The sequence below is a fragment of the Moschus berezovskii genome, chromosome 5, assembly GCF_049115385.1.
Source record: "Moschus berezovskii isolate FMDL1 chromosome 5, NW_MosBer_1.0, whole genome shotgun sequence".
Taxonomy (NCBI): domain Eukaryota; kingdom Metazoa; phylum Chordata; class Mammalia; order Artiodactyla; family Moschidae; genus Moschus; species Moschus berezovskii.
This window is the reverse complement of record NC_142464.1, coordinates 68,843,828-68,859,153: the sequence shown is the minus strand read 5'-3', so window position 1 is coordinate 68,859,153 and position 15,326 is coordinate 68,843,828. Positions and strand designations below refer to the sequence as shown.

Sequence of the window (15,326 nt, the reverse complement as noted above, 5' to 3'; positions counted from 1 at the left end):
AGGCGGCCTGCTGTCTGTTGCTCCAGGCTCTGTAGGGTCTGTGCAACTACAACAGCCTGCACAAGTTTTGTTTTCTGCCAGTGCTCTCACCTGGAAGTGGCTGTCTTCCCCTTTTGGAAGATTTCAAATCATCCTGGATCTCAGTGGTAGATGTTTGGCTTAAATAAACACTAACGAGCGGAGGCATTGCAACACCCACATCTGTCACCTCAGCAGCAGAGCTTATGTTCACTCTGAAAACTTGTAATGGGACATCATTCTTAAAACCCAGACCAAGGAGCAGTTTATCTGTCCCGCTTTGGAATTTGAAGATCGGCTAAGAAGCCTCATTCTGCCCTGCTAGACCTTCCTGGTGGGGAAGAAAATGGTAACCCACTCCAGGATTCCTGCCTGGAAAATCCCCATGGACAGAGGAGCCTGGCAGGCTACAGTCCAGGAGGTCACAAAGAGTTGGACATGACTGAAGCGACTTAGCTTCACATAGCATAGCGTAGACCTCCCTGGCATCCACGCCACAGCATCTGGGCTGACTGCGACCTTCAGTGGACACAGCCTTTCCATCAGACAGCAAACATTTAATAATTTCTTAAAATGCCTGAGGGTTTGCAAGGGGAATGAAGTTGGATAGGCTAGCGTTCCTGCCCTCAGAGAGCCATTAATATGTGGGGAGACAGACCAGAACCTGAACAGTGAAGCTAGAAACCTCCTTCTCCCAAGTGTTGGTATCACTGCAGCAACCCCCATGGCTAAAGGCATCTCGGCCTCTGTGTCGGACCATGAGCAAGTCACTTAACCTGTAAGCCTCAGTTTCCCCATCTGCTAGTTGGAGATAATAACAAACCAAGCTCTGAGGCAAGTGAGAGTGTTCACGAGCCAAGGAGCCTGTAGCGTGTGCTGTAATATCTGAGATGTCATAAAGGCACATCAGCATTAGCTACTAAAGCACCGAGAAGTATCACAAAGCTGTGCCTGCTATTTACCAGGCAAATCACACAGATCAGAGGTGGTGTAAAAACCGAGAAGAGACAGCCCTTGGTATGGGTCCAGGAAGGCCGTCACGGGGACGGCTGGGAGGGTCTGGGCAGAGGGGAAGGCATGGGGACAGAGGGGCTACGAGAGGCTGGCCGACCTAGAGTTAGTAAGAGACCAAATTCTCCAGGGAACCTGCCATTAGCCTTTCTTCTTAAAGATTCAAAGTGTAAATAATTAAAAATAAGAGCCAGCTCGAAAGCAGGCTAGGGACACATTTCAGAGAAATTGGGCGTGTGAGGGGAAGATGAAGGATTTATAAATATTTTAATCAGGAGAAGATGTTTCTCCCTTAAAAAACAAATTTCAGACCCGGGGGCGGTATTTTGATCATTGAACCGACATCCGTTGGTAGCCACGAACGTCCTGAGGATGCATAGTTTTGTGCAGAAGGTAAGTGGTCTTCTCATTGAATCCCAGGGGAAGGACATGTACCTGGTCCTGGAGAACGACACGCTGAGCCTGGTGGACCCCATGGACCGCAGCGTGCTCCACGCTCAGCCCATCGTCAGCATCCGCGTGTGGGGCGTGGGCCGCGACAACGGCCGGTGAGTGCCCCACATGTCCTTTGTCACCTCGCCAGGGGGTCCAGTTTAAGCTTAGCGCCACAGTAGGACCTTGATGTTACTGCATGTCACTAACTACGAAACTTGACAGTGAACTCTCTGCAGAAATGTAAAAAAGAAAGCACATCTCTGTCCCAGCCTCATAAACCAAGCTACTTCCATTCCCGGTTTCTGTACCTCGGACCTTTCTCAGCTCTGGATCCTGCCCCTGGTGCTGTGTGTTTCTCCACCTGCCCATCCCATCTGAGTTCCCAGCTCATCCAGACTCTCGGAACTCTCACCTTGCTTTTTCCTCTTCTCTGCAGTCTGTTTTAAAGTAGAGTCACAGCTGTTTCAGATGCTCTGCTTTTGGTATTTTCAATATATACCAGAGGGCTTGTTGGAAGGGAGAGGTTGAACAACCTCTAATCACAAACTTTATTTTTTAAATTATTTTATTGAAGTATAGCTGATTTATAATGATGTGTTAATTTCTGCTATACAGCAGAGTGATTCAGTTACCCATGTGTATATGTATATATATATATATTCTTTTTCATATTCCTTTCCACTATGATTTATCACAAGATATCGAAAATAGTTCCCTGTGCCATAAAGAAGAACCTTATTGTTTATCCAGATCATGAGCTTTAGGTCATTAACTCATGTTCCTCAGGAACTTCTGGAGTTTGAAGTTGGCTGAACATTTTTAACATTTGAAATGTCTGGTCATACCAACGTTCCATTCAACGTGTATTTTTCTGAAATTCTACTGAATGTTTGTCATTTCCAGCAAGTACTTCTTACTTAGATGAGTTGTGAATCTTTTTGTTCTCCAGAGTGACTGGAAACAGGGAAGTTCTGGTTCTCAAGTATATGTTCTAAGTATTAAAGTGGCAGGTATCACAGATATCAGGCTTTGATACTTTATTAAGTAATTGGGCTGCATGAAATGCATCTAACTCTCGAGTTATAATTAATCTTTGGCAATTCTCAAGGTGCCCGAAGATCTCCTAGCATTTAGGGACGAGCTGTAGGGTGATTTATTACTTTGTTGAAAATGGACAAGAGCATCGCGGAAGTTGGTGAAATCCCAGACGACAGAGAGATGGCTCTCTGGAGCCTGTGGCTCCATTCCTGGGTTTTCTGGTTTGTTGGGTTGTGTGGTCCTCTAGGGGGTTCAGCCTTGGCTTCACCCAGCCTCTGCTGCTGCTGCTAAGTCACTTCAGTCGTGTCCGACTCGTAGCGACCCCATGGACTGCAGCCTACCAGGCTCCTCCATCCATGGGATTTTCTAGGCAAGAGTACTGGGGTGGCTTGCCATTGCCTTCTCCGTCACCCAGCCTTGGGCAGTAGCAAATTCAATAGTGTTTTGATTCAGTTCCAAATGCTAAGCCTGAAAGGAAAATGGATAAGCATTCATCAAAGAACAAGCATTTTTGCTGGAACCAGACATAGAGATGGTCGCAAAGGAGAGAGGTAGAGTGTCCTTTGATGGCCGATTGGATAAACCTTCCTGGGAGCACAGCTGTGTCTTTGAGCTTTTGTAACAGTGATGAACAGTGACAGCTGTACCAGGTGCTTTGAAGGGAGTAAGTAGCTAGATTATGCATCCACACCTGTCATTCACTTGCTTGGCAGAGCTGGAGCACTGAAATTAAAGGAAAATACATGATGATGTTTGTACATATTTAAAAACATTTAGCCTTGATGGAAGAGTGTAAGATACTTGATCCTTCCTATCCTCCATGTTTGTTTTTAAGACAGGAGCCGAGGTGAAGATCATTATATGCGTGTCCAACTGGATGGGGTTGTGTTTTCTTAAGGTTAGCTTGTGAGTGGGTTTCACTAATGAGGATTTCAGGTCACCCCAGCTCTTTAAAGTAAGGCCAAATGCTCTCTGTTCAGGGTGAAAAATATGATTCAAATTCCAGTGGACAAAATTATTCAAGCCCTGAGCCCAGTTTCTCTCATGTGTGAAATGGGGATGTAATAAGGACCACAAAGCATGTGTGTGTTTATGCCTGTGTGTATGTATAATAATTGGCATGGTGATGGGAATATAGAAAATGCTTAGCGCATGTTAGCTTTGATTGGTTAAAGCAACATCCACTCGGAGAGACAGCTAATTACATGGTTTCCTTTCAAAGACAGAGAGGGTGAGGGAGGGATCAGACCTCAGGGAAGTTTTGAGTACAGTTTATCATTTGATAACAGAGGGCCAGAGGCTGTTCTAGATTCTGTGTTCAGTTGTCCTACAAGCTGGAAAGAACTGCCCACCCCTCCACTGCACCTAATGATATCGGTATAAATTAGGTTACCTTGCCTTGGTTATGTTTCTGAAATGTGCACTGGGTTACTAATGTTTTTTTAAACCCCTTCTTGTTCTTACTCAATGTTAGCAGGTAAATGTAATTTAGAAATAAACAGAGGATTCCACATTAGCTTTCAGGACCTCAGGAAGCTCCTGCATTGGTTGGGGGCCCTTGAGCTGGACTGCTTTTGGAAGCAGTAAATAAAAAATATGTCTGTCAGTGAAAGTTTCAGTTTCTCCCCATTGCAGTTTTCATTCTCTGAAAGAAGGGACCTTTGTATTCCTGATTTTTTTTTAAGATACTTGGTTTTGCTTTTGATTCCTTTTTTCTTTTTTTCCTTTACAGCAATTTACAAGAGCAAATTCAATTTGTAATGCTGCGAAGGGACTTGCGCTTTGCATGAATAAAACATAAAAGTGTTTCATTTTGCTTGCAAAAACAAGTCCATTTCGAATTCTCTTTTGTAACTTCCCTTGCTGAGAAAATGGAATCTCTTAGGGGATTTCTTGATGTGGTTAAAATGAATATGAAAAGTATGTATACCAGAGGCATGAAGGGCAGTTTCTCGTGAAATTCTGAGTGCTTCACTGAGCCATGTAATTTCAGAATTTATAAAGTTATTTAGGGTTTAGCATTTTCTTAAGGCTTTCAAGTGGGTTTGGTTTGCTCTGCAGAAATTCCTTATGGAGTAAGTTTACTTTGGGTAAGGAGGTGATCCAGCTGTGACACCCGACCTGCTGATCCCCCCAGGTTGATTCAGAGAAACCTCTTATTATGATTAGCTAAGAAGTCTCCTTGGCACCAGAGGCTGGTTCTCTGTGGGGTGTCAGTGGTTGCTGGACAGGACTGAAGTTTTTGTCTTGTTCTTGAGACTCACGCTGGCCTTAATTACAGTACTTCTTAGAGTCCATTTGCATTATGCTGCCGTTTGCTCAGACGCTCAGTCATGTCCAACTCTTTGCGACCCCATGGACTGTAGCCCACCAGACTCCTTTGTCCATGGTATTTCCCAGGCAGGAATACTGGAGTGGGTTGCCATGTCCTTCTCCAGGGGATCTTCCTGACCCGGGATTGAACCCATACCTCTTTATGTCTCCTGCATTGGCAGGCAGATTCTTTGCCACTAGTATCACCTGGGAAGCATGGCAAAGGGAGGCCTCCCTCCTCTTTCTTGACTGTTCTGTACTTTAGTTCTTTTTGATCACAGTGAATTAAATGTTAAGGCTCCCAGAGGCGCAGACTGGGGAAAGGGGTTTCATAAAGAGCCCTGTATTTCCAATCAAAATTGGAACTGCAGCCCCAGGGAGCACTCAGATTGACCTGCTCCTGTGGGGAGGCTGTCCTCGTGTATGCCAGTGGCACTGAGTTGTAGAGCTGGCATTTTGCCTCCAGGGACTGGAGCAGGCGACCACAGTGACACCTCGCATCTTGTTTCTGTGGACCTACAGGCTTCTCTTCCAAGGATGGGTTGGGAGGGACTTCACAACAATTTCAGGGGCTCTGCCAATCCTGGCCACAGCTCTCCTGTTTACTCACTGGGCCCTGGGAGAAAGCATGCTCCTCATTCTTGCAAAGAGGTATCAGCAGCAAGCAGACACAACTTCTGAACACAGGAGACTTGAGAGAGGGACTCTCGTTGCCTCTTGTGGCATGTCTGGGAAGGGGTGCACAGATCCTCTGGGTGTTGCCAATAGTCTGCTATTCCCGTTTGTTTCCCACGAGACAGGAAAGTGGTATAGTTGCAGGGTTTCAGACCCCATAAGTGGGATTTTCCAGGTCAGGGTAGCATGGAGCACTAATCAGGTCAGATGTTCATAGACTTCCCTTGAAATGGGGTCGGGGAGGGGAAAGGCTCTAGGTTCAGCTGGAAGAGTGTGTTAAACCAAGTGTAACAAGGCCCTTTGCTCTGGCCCGTCTCAGAGATGCTCCTGCACTGATGTGGACTAGAACTCTTTTCTTCATGGAAATGTGATCACATGGAACACACTTTAGGAAATGCTGCTCTGGTCAATAAACTTGTTAGTTTAAATTAGTGGCAAGGCTCGGTTGCTATTTTTGTCTTTAGGAAGAATCAGAATTCCTTGTAATAAATAACCATTATCAGTGGAGACCCCCACTGGGCCTGCTCTAAGGAAATAAAATTCCTTCCTAATTAACAGCAACCCTCACAGCCATTGTGCACAAGTACTTTTTAAAAAGCGCTTTCTTCTGCAGGTTGAATCTTGGCTCTGAGATACTGTTTGTGCTTATAGTTTGTATAGCAGAGCGTCTTTTCTGAGAACGTGTTTTATGCATCTCTTTTCTCTTTTTGATCAACAATTTTTACCTTGTGATAGATTATTCATAAATTTTCAAATGTTTATCTTAGGTTTAACTGTTTGATCTAGTTAAGATCTCGGGGAACTTTTATCTAAATAACATAGTAAGTCTCAAGTGCACTAAGTTTTGTTTTTTTTCCCCTCATTTTCTCTTCTCTTGGGATAGTCCCAACTGGTTTTATTCACCAAGCTCCTGGTTTAAGTTGCTTTAGAAGTCTTTCACCACACAGAGTTCATGCTTTTGTTTTCCTGCCAGTGTTGTTTTGCGTTGATTCTTTTGAAAAATGTTACTTAATTTGGGGACTTGGGGTGGGATGGCGGTGGGGGCTGATGCATGGGGCATCCCGACTGTAAATTAGTTAAAATATGTAAAACTGTAACTTACAGGCTTTTAAATGTAAAAGATGACTGAGTAACCAATGTCTTTAAACCCTCCTATTTTAGGGATTAACTGAGGTCAGAGAGTGTGATTTGCCTTAAGTGACCCAGCTAACTGGGCAAAGACAGACTCCTAGGAATTGTCCTCTGTCCAAACAGGAGCTCCTCTGTTAATCCTGACAAGACATAATGGATGGTCCAAAGTAACCTGGGGTCAGCAGGGAGACTAGGAACTCCACAATCTAGGCCTGGTCCCTTTCCTTAATGAGATAAAACCAGGGGTATGAATTAAAAGTAGAGGCCCCCGAGCTAAAAGTGTCTTTCCATCTTTAATGGATTATTTTAAAAAGGAAAGGTAAAAAACAGTATGAGGCCCAAATGCGGTGGACCCAGTATGACCTGGTTCTTCACAGAGTGTTGAAAGTAATAATGCATTCATTATTATTGAATCAGGCAGTCATTGTGACTTCTGAAGGAAGTCTGTGGAAAGAGCAAGTCCTGTTCTGCTGTCCGGTGTCTTCCTAGTCTGACTGGCCAAGGGACTTGTCTCTAAGTTGACGGCAACCTGGAACCTTCACACGTCATGTTATGCCCATTCTAGTCACATCCCTTTGGCCCCATGCCACTGCAAAGGATTTTGGGAAATGGAGTCTAGCTGGGCCAACAGTTGCCAAGTCAATACCACCATCAGCAAAGACGAGGTGAAACAAGTAGGCTTCTGACAGTCTGGAGACGAATCACCTCAGTATTCCCAGCCTGTGATCTATTGCTCCCTATGCCAGTAATTAGGCCACTGTCCCTGAGCTCCAAACCCACTGTTCTCTGCTTGCTTTGTGAGGCTGGAGCCGGGACTCTGCAGACCACGCTTCTGCCTCTCTGGTTTGCTGCTGTTAGGCTCAGACCTAACGGGACTGTGTGGCTGGAGGGAGGGAGGGACTTCCTTCCTGTGGTGAGCTTCATTCTGGAACAGGATTTTTATCTCAGTGCATCGGCTGTGACACAGTTTACCCAGTACAGAAATGCAGAGCCACCAGCACATCTGGCTCAGGCGCCCCCTTTAAAGGTCCAGGTCCCTGGCCCTACTTCAAGTCTAGAGACACCAGCCCAGCATACCATCTCCTCAGTGTCAGAGGTTTTGCTCCATGGGGCTTCTCCATACTTCTGGGTTTTACTAATTCCAGCCTCTGCCCTTTGTTCTCTCCACCCTCCAGGTCACAGCCCCCTCTTGCAGTGGCTGCCTTCATGATAACTTCTTCCTATTCCCTTTTCAATTTTGTAGTTACCATTCTTTATATGATCTTCTCTCTCTGTTCCAATAACTGATGTGGTTCCGGTCTCCTGCCTCTACTCTCTGGTGTTGACCCTTAAATTGAATTAGCCCTGACTGCAGGAGGCAGTGTGGAGGGCGTGTCTGCCAAGAAGAGGGCTTTCAGGCGACCAAGTTGAGTGCAGCTCTTCTTTCTGTCCAGCTTTGCACACTGTGGATGCCAAGGAAACATCCTTTCTAAATTCGTAGAAGTTGTCAGTGATAAAGGGCAGTTCTCTTTTAGGAGTTTAGAAATAATGGGCCACTTGGTTTTTGAGCTAATCAGAAAGTTACCTCTATTTTCACTTTGCCATTGTTTCTTTTCCTAGGGGTGATGGAGGGAGGCGGGTCCTCACGGGGAGGATGGAAAGCCTCCTAATGACAAGTAGTCAGAGGGTTCTCTGAGCCAGCCAGTAATGAAAGATTGATGGAATTGCAAGATCTGCTGATAAAAGTTTAATCTAAGGTATATGCTGTCTTGCCTCAGGGAGGAAAGTCTTCAGGGAGACAGCAGTAATTCTCTCCCTTTGCTCCAATATTATCTTGACCTCTAGAGTTAATTTCTTTTTAATACAGACACAGAGTAAGCAGAGGCATCAGGATTTACTTGACCATTCTGCCGACTTACACTTTGGTTGTATTTTATCTCTGTGAAAGTGGCCTCCTTGCCTTCTATTAATCATGCCAGGATGCTAGCTAATACTTTCAGTCTAGAATAACCTTTACGGAAAGACACTGTAAGTGATTGTCTAAGAGGTCCCTCAGAGGAATGTGTGGAGGGTGTTTGCAAGCTGATCCGTCTTGCTGGTGCTGTCTCTGTTGGTGGATGTATGAAAGACAACAATTTCTTCTGAGAAATGCATCTTCTGTTTTGATAACTGGTCCACTGTTTCTCATAAGCATGTTTCAGCACCAGGCAGTGAAATGTAGGGGCTTGAGGCTGTCATGTCAAAAGGAAGCAAAAAATTGTGATGATGATCCCTGAGCAACTTCCATCTCTCGCACTTCCCCTGACTCCCAATTCAGATGAGGGATGGCCCTTTCTGGATGCAGCAGAGGGGTGATCCATCATGCTAGGCTCCAGTGATTCACTGTCAGTCTGGAAAGTGCCACAATCTTCATGGAACCACTGGAGCCTTCTGAAACCAGAAGGAAGTATGGTATCAGTGACAACGTAGCCTAACGACCCACACCAACATGGATTCACGTCTTAGCAGGAAAAGTTGTAAGTGTTGTAACCCAGAGTGTCACTCAGTTATTGGACTGTTGTATATACTTAAAAAATGATTGTTTGATAAGCCGCTAAAAGCCTTATGGTACCACAGATGAATCGACAGTCACTGCTTTCATACACAAATCATCACCTTGAACTCTTACACTTAAATGTAATCATCTGAGATTTTGGGCTTCATGGTGGATACAACGATTGAAGGTGTAATGCAACTCCTTTATTTTCTTGGGCTCCAAAATCACTGCAGATGACAACTGCAGCCATAAAATTAAAAGACACTTGCTTCTTGAAAGAAAAGCTATGACAAACCTAGACAGCATAGACATTACTTTGTCAATGAAGGTCTGTATAGTCAAAGCTATGGTTTTTCCAGTAGTCATGTATGGACATGAGAGTTGGATCATAAATAAGGCTAAATGCCAAAGAATTGATGCTTATGAACTGTTGTGTTGGAGAAGAGTCTTGAGAGTCCCTTGGACTGTAAGGAAATCCAACCAGTCAATCCTGAATTCATCAATCAATCAAGGAAATTACTCCTGCATATTCATTAGAAGGACTTGATGCTGAAACAGAAGCTCCAATACTTTGGCCACCTGATGCAAAGACTCATTAGAAAAGACCTTGATGCTGTGAAAGATTGAAGGCAGGAGGAGAAGGGGATGACAGAGGACGAGATGGTTGGATGGCATCGCTGATTCAATGGCCTTGAGTATGAGTAAGCTCCAGGAGATGGTGAAGGACAGGGAGGCCTGGTGTGCTCAGTCCTTGGGATTTCAAAGTCAGATATGACTGAGCAACTGAACAACGACAACGAATGATTCATTTCTACTCACAGAACCACTTCTGACAGCAAACGTGTCAGTGTTCCGCATCAAACAAGTCTCCAGGTCTCTGCCAGCAGGAACTAAGTGTCCTGCAGTGTAACTGAACTCCAGCACTATCAGGAGTTAGCCCAGACCCCCAGGTTGAAGGCTCAGTCCCCACAAGACTGCCCCCACTTCGGTCACAGTCCAGGCCACCCCCACATCTGCCAGAGCAGCTGTAAATCGGAGGCTCCCAGGGAGGTTTCTCCATTGGTTCAGTGATTTGCTAGAACAGTTTACAGAACTCAGGAAAACACTTTACTTACTATTACCAGTTTCCTGTAATGGATACAAATAAACAGCCAGAAGAAGAAGCACATAGGATGAGGTTCTAAAGGGTTATGAGCTTCTGTCCTCATGGAGTTTGTGGGTATGTCACCCTCCTGGCACCTGGATGTGTTCACCCCCAGCCCCCCAAATTATCCTGACCCCATTGTTCAGGAGTTTTATGGAGGTTGCCTTACTCAGGCTGATTGATGAAATCATGGGCTCTTGGTGATTAGCTCGATCTCCAGGCCCTCTCACCTCCCTGGAAGTTGGGCTAAAACTGTAAATCCCTACCCTTTAATCACAGTGCAGTTTTTCTGGGACCAGCCTCCATCCTGAAGCTATGTAGGAGGGCTCCAGACATCTCATTAGTGTACAGAAAGATCTGCTTGTTACTCTGCATGTTTCAAGGGTTTTATAAGCATAACAAAAGGCACTCCTACCACTCAGGAAATTACAAGGGTTTTAGGAGTTTTGTGCCAGGACAAAAACTAATATATATTTCTTATTATAATATCATAGTACACAGTTGGTCACTGGAGAAGACAAATTTGAGGACATTAGGTGGAATTCAAAAGTGTCTCACTGTATATAATTATGTCAAGATTTTGAGAGCTACAGTAATCAAGAGCAGGAATACTGGAGTAGGAATCCCACTGTTTGCAATTTAATAATAATCATGGTTCTTCCCTTGCACTGGTATTGGGGACACTTAGCATCCCAGCCTGTCCATCTGCAGTGGGGATCATTGCTGGAATGGCAGAGATGTGGAGATGCCTTCACAGGACTGCCAGCATTGTCCCCAGGGGCAATACTTTTATTGAGAATGTAATATTTTCCAGTAGTCATGTATAGACGTGAGAGTTGGACCACAAAGAAGATTGAGTGCCAAAGGATTGATGCTTTGGAATTGCAGTGCAGGAGAAGACTCTTGAGAGTCCCTTGAACAACAAGGAGATCAAACCAATGAATCCGAAAGGAAATCAACTCTGAATAATCATTGGAAGGACCGATGCTGAAGCTCAAATATTTTGGCCACTTCATGCAAAGAACCAACTCATTGGAAAATACCCTGATGCTGGGAAAGATTGAGGACAGGAGGAGAAGGGGGTGACAGAGAATGAGATGGTTGGATGGCACCACCAACTCAATGGACATGAGTTTGAGCAAGCTCTGGGAGATGCTAAAGGACAGGGAGACCTGGCATGCAACAGTCCATTGGGTCACGAAGTGTCAGACACGACTTAGCAACTGAAACAATATTTCCTTAAAGTACTGCCCTGGGTCAATCATAACAGATTATAAAAATCAGTAGAAATTTTAAAACATGGGATGTTGACATGATTTTGTCTTTGACTTTAAATATCTAAAACTCATCTGTTATTGGTTCCTTGTAAGTCTTGACTTGATGAGATGGTGCCTCTTCAAGGGCTAACATGAATGTTTAGAATCTCCTGGCCCCCTGCCACAACCAAGTGGCTTAGTGTTGGGTATACCCTAACCCTCTTATGAAACTAGACTTGATGCTTACATATCACAGCAGTGAATTAAAGTCTGGCAATGAATTGCACGTGCGAGAGTTATTTTTTTAATAGAGAAAAGTTGAGAATTTGTAAAAATTATCCTGTAATGAAAGTTCAGTCCAGTCACTTGGGATCCATGACTTCCTTCCATCCTTCCTTCCAGCATGAAGGCATGTTTGTGCCTGGGTTGGCATGAGTCACACCAGCTGCCACTGGGGTCCATGCTTCTCTCCTGCAGTTCGCTTGCCTCTCTCTTTCGGCAAGAGGACAACTGAGTTATGCTCCCTTCTTTAATGATATGTTTGCTGCTTTTCCTGTTAGCAGCACACAACCTATGGGCTCCAGCACCAGGTCTCCTGTTGCTTTATTATAACTTCAACTGGGAATTCTTCTTTTCCAGGCAGTTCCCAAAGAGTGTTCTTGGAACTACTCTTTAGAAAAAGGAAGAGAAGGAAGGAAATAAAAAGTAAGAATTAAGAAATTGAAGTCAGGGTCCTCAAACAAGGACTCATTTCTGAAGGTAAAGTCCCGGGAGCAGAGTCAGGCAGGCATGGTTTCAGTGGTCAGAGATTAGAAGTACCAGATGTGAAAGTGAAGTCGCTCAGTCGTGTCCGACTCTTTGAGACCCCATGGACTGCAGCCTACCAGGCTCCTCCGTCCATGGGATTCTCCAGGCAAGAGTACTGGAGTGGGTTGCCATTGCCTTCTCCAAATTAGACTTGGGGCCAAATAAAAATACATGAGCCAAAGAGTTCATTTTTAGTGGAAAGGGTAAATCTTGATAAACCCAGAAAGAGTCATTTAGATTATAAATAAAGGAACGCAGAGGCTGTGACAGGCTCATCTGGCACCATTCACATATCCAGCGAAGTTGAGTGGAATGGGGAGAAAGTGGGGAGTAAGAAAAAGAAAACCTAGAAAAGTCTGTTATTTTGACTGGTATTTTATACCAGAAACATGCCAAAGGGGAAGAAGAGTCTGAAAATACTGGGGTGGGATAGCTGGGGTAGGGGTGCACAATTACAACCTCTGCAGGAGCCCAGGGTTGCAGGAGGCTGAGTTCAGGGCTTTCTGGCATGGCAAACAGACCAGTCAGGTACTGGGGCAGGGGACTGGCCATGAGTAGAAGGTCACCATTCTCTGAAGGCAGTGCCTTGTGCTTATAATTGCTTCTCTAGACCCTGTCTTGCCAGGTCTGCCTCTTTGGATGAGTGGCTCTAGCTGCATTTTCAAGGGCTCCTCTTTTCATGCACAGAGCACCCTGGCCCATTAGAGATCCACATTCGGGCAGGACTCAGGCCCCCAGGCCCCGGATCCTGGACCACCCAGCTGAGAGCAGGGCAGGTCATGGTAGAGTGGAGGGTCCCATTGTGACTGGACAATTCTGGCCCCTGCCTCTTGATCCCTAAATCTTTTCTTGGCACCCCCCCAAGGGAGTACTCCTGTGTATAAATTTATTGGAAACAAAACCAGAAAAATCTAAGTCTCAGTTATTAGCCCAGTGGAACCAACGGTTTCCATGAAGGCACTGAAAGCAGATCAGTCCCAGGAGACAGACTAAATAGGGAACGACAGCCTGTGGGGTGGGGTCAGTTGTGCAGGAATTTTACAAAGGCACCAGTTGAGGCACCAGTGTCATTTCTTTGATTACCAAATCTGTGAAATAGGTATTTGGCTCAGGTTGAAAGTATCTGATTCTCCCTGGCCCTGATCCCTCAGCAGCCCTCCCACCCCACAGTGTTTGAACATGACTGGAATGGGGATTGGGATAATGATGAGAGAGCATAAGTCATTCCTAAATCTGTAAGCATCTGTCTGAGTTCCAGGGAATTCTTACGAAAGAAGCTTCTCTCCTTACTGCAAACCATGAGGCTGTAGATAGCGGTGTGTGCATAGCGCCTCCTTGGCCAACCTATAGCCAGGTCACTTTTGCCCTTAGGCCACTGTGGTTCATGGCTCTGCTGTCTAATCAGCTGCACAGCCAACAGCGTACTGCCCCCCACCAACATGTAGGAAGTGGTCAGGCCCTAACGATTCTGTCCCTCCCCACAGTGTGGAGGCCAAGTGCACGTGTCCAGCTGCGCTGGATTGTGCCCTTGCCCTGCACTTTCCTTACTTATCTGCTGTCCTTTCCCGCTTGCTCACTTTCTCCTCATGTAGCCTTTATGTTTCTTTGGATTGCCCCGGCCATTCATTCCCTCCTCCAGGGCACAACCCAACCCGATGGGAACTTAAATCCCAGCACCTCTGAAGGGAGCCTTATTTAACTTGATGATTATGTGTGTGTGTTCACTCACATGAAAATAAATTTTGCAAGGAGAGTTGTTAGATTTTTTAAAAATTTGTTGTGTGAGCCCCCACATTCTTTGCAGCCATATGTTTTTTGTATCATTGGCTTTCAAGCTATTTTGTCCTAACCCGTAAGAAATATAGTTTATGACATGATCTAGTTTTTCCCCTCCCTGCCTTCCCTTTACTCACACAAATATATCACACAACAATACTTATCTTTGCAGTGTGTCTGTTCCTTGATTTTTTTTTTCTTTGCCACACTCTAACTTTTTGAATGCTGTTTGTTACCACTAATTGATTATGGTCCGAATTACACTGAACTTTTCCAAAAAGTCCTTGAACTGACCACTCTACCAGCCTAATACCTGGTGTTTAAATTTAAAAAGATTGCATAAACAAATAATTTTGGGAAACATCTTATTCTCAGAGAGCCCCAAATACACAGCTTACCTGTTTAAGGCTCTAAGCTCTCCTGTGTGCATGCTCAGTTATGTCTGACTCTTTATGACCCCATGGGCTGTAGCCCACCAGGCTCCTCTGTCCGTGGGATTCTCTAGGCAAGAATACTGGAGTAGGTTGCCATTTCCTTCTCCAGATCTTCCCCATGTCCCCTGCATCTCCTGCATTGGTAGACAAATTCTTTACCATTGAACCATTGGGCTTCCCAAGCTGTCCTGCACTTAATACGTTGTGAGCGTAAAACACATTATTTGCTTCCTACCAACGAACTTCAGGGAATCAGAGGCATTTCTGGGGCCCACCAGATTAGAAGACACTGCAGTGCACTGATCTAGGGACTCTGAATGATGGCTCTCTATCACAGTCTGTCATCACAGATCTCTATGTTAGATTTTCATTTGCTAGCACTCCACTCCCCACGCCTGCACTGAGAAGTGTCGTATTGTCAGAAGCACAGCTTTTGGTGCAGTCAGTGGATTCTCCTTAAAGAATTTGGTTTACCAGGGCACTCAAAGCTGGTGCACTGGGACAACCCAGAGGGAAGGGATGGGGAAGGAGGTGGGAGGGGGGTTCGGGATGGGGGACACATGTACACCTGTGGCTGATTCATGTCAACGTATGGCATAAACCACCACAATATTGTAAAGTAATTAGCCTCCAATTAAAATAAATTAAAAAAAAAGAATTTAGTTTTCAGTGAAAATTGCATAATTTGTCTTGGTTCTCTTTTTGCCAGGAAGTTTCAAGTTAAAGCAAACTCTCAATTGCAGTAATATTACATTGAACCATATGACTGCCTT

The 15,326-nt window shown here is 45.0% G+C and overlaps 1 protein-coding gene across 18 annotated transcripts in view; it reads left to right on the top strand.

Annotated features, from left to right (window-relative positions):
• APBB2 (amyloid beta precursor protein binding family B member 2) overlaps positions 1–15,326 on the top strand; it is a 388,982-nt gene that overhangs the window by 320,139 nt on the left and 53,517 nt on the right. For all 18 annotated transcript variants that reach the window (XM_055435278.2, XM_055435274.2, XM_055435271.2 and 15 more), the window contains one exon: positions 1,450–1,577. In XM_055435278.2, coding sequence (XP_055291253.2) covers positions 1,450–1,577 — 128 coding nt within the window. The remainder of the gene's footprint in view (positions 1–1,449; positions 1,578–15,326) is intronic.